Source organism: Chrysochloris asiatica, unplaced genomic scaffold (assembly GCF_000296735.1).
Source record: "Chrysochloris asiatica unplaced genomic scaffold, ChrAsi1.0 scaffold00108, whole genome shotgun sequence".
NCBI classification, from domain to species: domain Eukaryota; kingdom Metazoa; phylum Chordata; class Mammalia; order Afrosoricida; family Chrysochloridae; genus Chrysochloris; species Chrysochloris asiatica.
Window position 1 is genome coordinate 8,408,890 of NW_006408626.1, and position 7,434 is coordinate 8,416,323.

The following is a 7,434-nucleotide window of genomic DNA, read 5'->3' on the forward strand; positions in this document are numbered from 1 at the left end:
GCTTGTCATGATCCACACAATCAAAAGCCTTCATGTAGTCAATAAAGCATAGGTAAACATCCTTCTGATATTCTCTGCTTTCAGCCAAGATCCACCTTAGAATACCTACTTAGAATATCTACTTTGAATACCTACTCTCATATAAACTTGTCGTATCAACTGATTTGATAATGATACATAAAACATTTTTGCACTGTGTTCATGACACCAAAATCTGTTGAGATAAATATCTATTATAGATGTTTTTTTAAAGTTTATTGCAACAAATTGGTAGTTTCTCATTTAGTAAAGATAAAAACTTCACTTTAAAAAACAGCGCAGTAAGAACACTTCTTCAACTTCATTTCCTCTTTTGTAAGTAAGTATCATGAATTTATAAATTGTAATGTTATAATGATTACAAGAATAATAAAGATTAATAATGAACTTACCAACACTTGGATAACCAGGTGTCGAAGGATCTCCTCCTGGATTCAGTGACACCATGAAAGCATCATGCCTAAGATTTGCACTCTTTGGTAAATCACAAGGATCAATATATAGAAGAACGCCTCCAAATCCAGCTTTTTCCAGTAAGAAAAGCTAAAAGAGTAGAGCAAAGTATTATATACATTATTATATATACTGTTCAAAGTTCATATAATACACAAAGTTCGGATAGTACCTTTTAAGGAATATGACTAAGGTGAGTTGCTTCTCTGGACTTTATATTTGAAAATGATCAAAAGTTTCCTATTCCTCAAATTACTGACCCTCCCCTTTCCCTATCTTCTATCTATACAGTATACAGGACTCTTGGTGTGGTGCTGTAGGATAATCACTAGGCTGCAAACCACAAGGTCGGTAGTTTAAACCCACCAGTTGTTTCTTTAAAACCCTATGCAGGGTCACTATGAGTCAGAGCTGACTCAATGGCACTTAACAACGACAGCATATGATATATAGACACTCATGATAGCGCATTCTTTAAACACTTTCACACTATTTGGTGATTTGTTGCTGCCCGGAACAACCTGAATACTCTTACTATGATAGTAACCTATGTTTCTGGACTGGATTTCTCAGCCAGGTCTCCCAGATTCAGCAACTGAGATATTGCTGAGGTCTTGATGCTTAGATCAACTGGGAGCCTTCTTCTGAATTTTCTGTTCTTGTTATTAAACATTCTGAAAATTTCCCTTGTTTACCTCATTTGAAATTTATTCAATATAAATATTCCTTTCTAATCTTTAATAAGTATGCAATAGTTGAGCATGCTTGGGAAGTGTTACTATGTTCTCTGTTTTAATTTGTTAAGTTGATCTTCTGGGGAAAGGAGATATTATTCTTCTTAGTATATCTTAGCTGATATTGGAAGCAATTGTCATGAATTGCTAATTCTATTTATTTCTCATGAGACAGTAAAAGTAATTAAGGAACAATAAAGGGAAAAAAAGAGGAAGTGACCAAAGCCATAGTGTAGCTCATTATGTGACTCTAGTTAACATTGACACTTTACTTTTAATTTATGATTATGCTGTTTATTATTTATTTACTTATTTTTACTATTGTTGTGGCAAATATGTATATAACAAAATTGTCATTTCAACAACTTCTTCACCTGTTCAATTCAGTGACATTAATATTTATCAAATCGCTCATTATGTTTGCTGAGTCTTACAATGGACTCAGCAAGACAGTAGCTTGTTCCTCTGGCTGTACACTCTGTGAAGGCTGGGATCAAGCTTATTTTCACTACCATTTTACATCTTGAATTCAGCAATGTTAGGCACATAGTAGGCAGTCAAGGTTATTGCCAAATGAAAGCATGAATGAGAAAGACGTTCCTAGCATACAGTAGCACAGCTGTTGTTATTGTTGTTGTTATATGTAGTCAAGTCAGTTCCAACTCATAGTGACCCTGTATTGGGTTTCTGAGGAGGGCTGATGAGATTGAACCGCCAACATTGCGGTTGAGACTGACCTTGCAGTGCAGCACATTATCCCACAGCACCACACCAGGAGTCCTAGCAGCACAGTTTTTGTTAAGTGCCATCTCATTAGTTCTGACTCATACCGACCCTGTATAGGGTTTCTAAGGAGTAGTTGGTGAGTTTGAACTGCCAACCTTGCAGTTCAAACCAACTTTGTGGTCCAGTGCTTATCGTACACACACAGTAGTTATTCTTAAATAATATGCTGAGAAAATACTTATGATGCACTTTTATTAGGAGATTAAACAACATAAAATTGCACACACAATGTTATTTCAACTACTTAATATAGTATCTTGAAACATGCAAAAATGACATAAATACAAGCATGCCACATTAATACCATCCTCCCTAATCCTTTGAAAATTTCTGTACTTTCCAATTTTTCGTGTAATGATCAAGCATTTATTATCTTTACAGTAAGAAATGATAAAAAAAAAAAAGCAAATGTTGAGAACCTAAATAAATTATAAATTGACTTGTATTTGCCTTCTATAACAAACTATTTGTATAAGATGTCTAGCATTATTTTCCCTTCAGAATTTTAATGAAAAGGGTATGATTTAAAGAGAGAGGGAAAGAATATGTGAATAAGAGACCTGATTTTAAGACTTGCTTTCCCAGTCCTCACTATTGAAATCCTTCTAGAGGACTTCTAATGTTTACATGCTGAAATAGGCTATTATTTAAAAAAGAATCATCAATTGAATGTTTTGGAATGTTCTCATTACTATAGGAGCATATATCAAGAAAAAAAGTCCAAATTTCACTGGGTAGCAATTTTTGTAAGTATTAAAAACTTTTCCTTACTACTAAGCCAATTTGTGATCATTTATACATGTGTGCGTGACTAATACCTTAGGAGATGTTGTGTTTTTGTTAGAGATAATGGAAAAATTTGGAAATGATTAATAGTACTGGTGATGAACATAATTAATGTTACTGAATTATATTATACTGTTGAAAATGGCAATTTTTTTTACCACATTGAAAAAAAAATGAAATAAAACAAATGGAACAAAAAGATAATTCCAATATACAATCAGGCAATAACAAATCCTAACATATTGGCATATCTTGACCCTTTATTAGGGTTTATGTACATATACACATACAATTACAAAAAGAGACAAAAATATAAACACTATTTTATAATCTCATTGTGTCACTTAATAATACATAGTAAACCTCTGAATAATTTCTAATAGTAGTGCACTCTTTCATTACATAAAGATCATCAAATATTTAACCAATTCTTGAACATTGGTGAGAAAAATAGTATACTAGTTTTTTTTTGTTTTTGTTTTTTTAATGTTTTACTGGAGAGAACTTCCTCATAGCTAAATATTTAAACAAATTACATTTTTTTCATATTTCCACAAGTAGACTTCCTAGGTCTAGTCCTGTTTTCATGATTTTGATACACTGCTTGCCATCCTGAAAAACTGTAATAAATTGTATTATCAGCTACCTATGTGAGTAGTGTTTCCCCTCAACTTCACTAACTTTAAATTATAACTGTTTTTAAGAAATATTTGCAGAACTACTAAAAATTATTTTCCTTTTCCTTCCTTTGAAATTATAAACCAAATTAACCTTTTTCTGTGTGTATATGACCTAGCCACTTTTGAGGAGCCGTGGTAGTATAATGGGTTATGAGTTAGGCCTGCTTACTACAACCACACAGCAGTTTGAATCTAGCAGCCACTCTATAGGAGAAAGATGAGACTTTCTGCTCCCATATTTATAGCCTTAAAAACCTTATACAGTAATACTGAGTCAGAACTGATTTGACGCACATGACCACTACCACCTCCCACATATAAGTCTTTTGAAAATTATTCACTTGTGTAAATTTATGTTTAACATTTCTGAACCACATATTCATTCACAACCATGTATGCAGTGTCACTTTTGTGCAGGCAATAGTAATTGCAGATCAGGAGAGTAAGGGGACTTTACTAGTGAAATGAACAACAGTTTTTATCTCAAATACAAACTCCAATTAACTTCCAAAAAATGGCTGCTAGAGAAGGATTGTGAGGCCATTTTCAGGGGATAAGGAAGTGGTCTTCCATACTTTTTTTTTTTTTTTTCATTTGTTGATATTGTTCTAGTGGGATAGTGTAAATATGCTAAAGATCCCTTTTAAAAAGGTAGTTATCACAGTTATTTATTGACTGCATAATAATTATGATAATTCTAGCATTTTACAATGATCATAGATGTGTATTTCATCTCTGTTGTTGTCCCCTTTTATAAACAATACATATTTAAATTTTTGTTTTCTTTCTGTAGCTTACAGCTGAAGCAGTCTGGCTTAAATGAAGCAGTCTGGCTTAATTTTGTTGTTGCTGTTGTTGTGAGGGGCCATTTTGTTGGTTCTAACTCATAGCAACCTGATACAACAGAATGAAGCACTGCCCAGTCCTGCACCAACCTCACATCGTTTTCTTACTCGTCAGACTATCTTGTTGGGGTCTTCCTCTTCTTTGCTGACCCTCCACTTTACCAAACATGAAATCCATTTCCAGGGATTGGTCTCTCATAATTACATGCCCAAAGTATGACAGATGAAGTCTGTAAGCATTCTGGTTGCACTTCTTCCAACAGACTTGTTTATCCTCCTGGCAGTCCCTGGTACTTTTAATCTTCTTCTCTAACACCATAGTACAAATGCATCAATCCTTCTATGATCTTCCTTATTCTGGCTTCCTTACACTGACTTAATGGTGGTTGATGTTTGTGTGCCACTGATTCAGTTACAAGTCATAACAACCATGTGCAAGATTTCTTGGCTGTAAATCTTTATGGAAGCAGAAACTTTATCTTTCTCCCCTGGCTTGAATGGTAGATTTGAACTGCTGACCTTGTGGTTAGTGGCTAAGCTTAAGTCACTGGCATTGTGAACTAATGCTTTGGACTGCAAAGTTGGTTTGAACTACAAGGTCAGTGGTTCAAGCTCACCAGCTATCCCTTGGAAAATGTTCAAGAGACCTACTACTTTGATGGGATTGTTTGTTTAAAACACATGCAAGTGAAAGCCAATGCATAAGAGATGAAGCCAGCTAACATCAGGTGATCTCTTTATATAGGAATTATGTTTATAGGTTGGTTAGCATGACCGAGAATTTGCTGCTTATGTATCATGCAAGCCACACTAATAGAGAAACAGAATGCTAGACACATATTCTCCAGGTCCAGCTGTAAGCTTTTCACTTAGAAAGGGTGAAATTTTCCTCCCTGTCTTCCAGGTAAAATATTTTATTGGAAAATAAAGTATATTATTGAAAAATTGTGTACCACGGAATCAGTTTTGACTCATAGTAACTGTGCATAGGATTTCTGAGGCTACAAATCTTTACAAAAGCAGAAAGCCTCATCTTTAGCCCATGGAACAACTATGCGATTTGAACTGTTGACCTTTTGGTAAGCAGACCAGTTCACAATCCCCCACACTACCAGGGCTTCCCTGATAAACAGATTAATCCATAAGCAAGACAAGTAGAAAGGCAAAAGACCGGGGAACAGTTCTGGATTTCAATATCAGTTCAGACACAGAATAGCAAAGTGATACCTCATATAATCTCTCCAGGCCTTTGGCCTCATCATCAATAAAATATGAAGATTATACTACATTGTTCTCACAGAAACTTTTTGTTCTCTAAGAAAGATCATGTAGTCTAATGCTATGATTTTAAAAAATACTTACAAAGCCTTCCTTATTCTTTGTGTTTTTAAATAGTTGCATAAGATTTTTAACTTTAAGCTATTGATCAGGAATACATCCTCCTTAAATAACACATTTTCTATGAGTAAGAATGATTTTTAAAATAGGTTTCAGATATAGTTTCTAAGAACATAAAGTATCAGTATTTTTTGTTTTGCAATAAATTCAATAACAACAAAATACAAAGAAAATTGACATATTTAAATATATAAAGTATTCTGGGTATCTGAATTACGCTTTTCTTTTTCCAAGTCTAATTTATATTCTGTGCAATATTTACACCTTAAAGTACACTACCAATATATGAAAACTGCAATAATCATGCAGAGCTAAATGATTAGTACTTTAATACAGCTATCAACATTCTAGAACCTGTATGGCTTAATGGGTTATGTATTGAGTTGTTAATCAGAAGGACAGCAGTTCAAATCCAGCAGCTACTTTGCAAAAGAAAGATGAGGCTTTCTGCTCCCAGAAAAAGTTATAGCCTCTGAAATGCTATATAGGGTCACTGTGAATCAGAACTGATTCAATGGCATCATCTACATTTTGTTTATATTAATAATACTTCTATATTTATAAGTAAGGAGCTCTGGTAGTATAGTGGTTATGAATCATGCTGCGAACCTCAAGGTCAGCAGTTCAAAACTACCAGTTGTTCCACTGGACAAAGATGAGGTGTTCTGCTCCCATAAAGATTTACAGTCTCAAAAACCCTGTGCAGGGTCACTATGAGTTGGAACTGACTCCATGGCACATAAAACAACAACAACATATTTATAAGCAATCCAACCAGCAATTTACTTCTAGGAAATAATTTAAATATTGTTTAAATTTACTGAACATGTTTATTCAAAATGCCCATCAGTGATAATTCCTAATTTGTCGATTAAGATCCCAGCTCCAAAAGGTTAAGAATCAACCCTCAAAAAAAACATTTCACACAGTTTTCCAAAAAACAAGCAAATGACAAAACCTTGTTTGTGAAACTGAAGAAGACTTGAAGCATTTGCTGATGAAAATCAAAATCCACAGGCTTCAGTATGGGTTACACCTCAACATAAAGAAAATTAAAATCCTTAAAATGGCCCAGTAAGTAACATTACGATAAATGAAAAAAATACTGAAGATGTCAAGAATTTCTTTTTCCTCGTATCCATAGGCAATATTCATGAAATCAAGAAAATGTACAACATACATCACTGAGTAAATCTTCTTAAAAAAAAAACCTCTTAACAATATTAAAGACAAAAGAAATCACTTTAAGGACTGTAATGTAGCTGACCCAAGCCATAAAATTTTTAGTTGTCTCATGTGCATGTGAAAACTGAACAATAGACTAAAAGGATTGAAAAAAGAATTGATGCTTATGAAATATGGTGTTGGCAAAGAATATTGAATTTCTAAAGTAAGCCAGAACCAACTCAATAGCACCTAAAAACACCCAACCAACCTACCATTTTCATGCCTCCTCACATTTTATTTTACTCAAAGAGCCAACATGAATGTTTAGCCAACATAAATCTTGCCCAAATTTTCATGAGTACTAAAATCTCAGTGTTCCCATAAATGCCTGATGCTGTTACACTAGTGTTGCTAGACTAAAAAGACATCAGCCTTAGTCATTCTGTGATACATTCTGTTCCTACATCCCAAGTTACTCAGCTTTCTACAAGTTCCTTCATAATTTTACAACAAAAAAATACATAATTTGGTACATTAACTGTGTCT

At 33.8% G+C, this 7,434-nt stretch overlaps 1 protein-coding gene across 1 annotated transcript in view; it reads right to left on the reverse strand.

Annotated features, from left to right (window-relative positions):
- The window catches only part of NAALADL2 (N-acetylated alpha-linked acidic dipeptidase-like 2), a 1,210,105-nt gene that overhangs the window by 863,032 nt on the left and 339,639 nt on the right, over positions 1-7,434 (reverse strand). Inside the window, exon 5 of the mRNA XM_006867720.1 lies at positions 432-582. Coding sequence (XP_006867782.1) covers positions 432-582 — 151 coding nt within the window. The remainder of the gene's footprint in view (positions 1-431; positions 583-7,434) is intronic.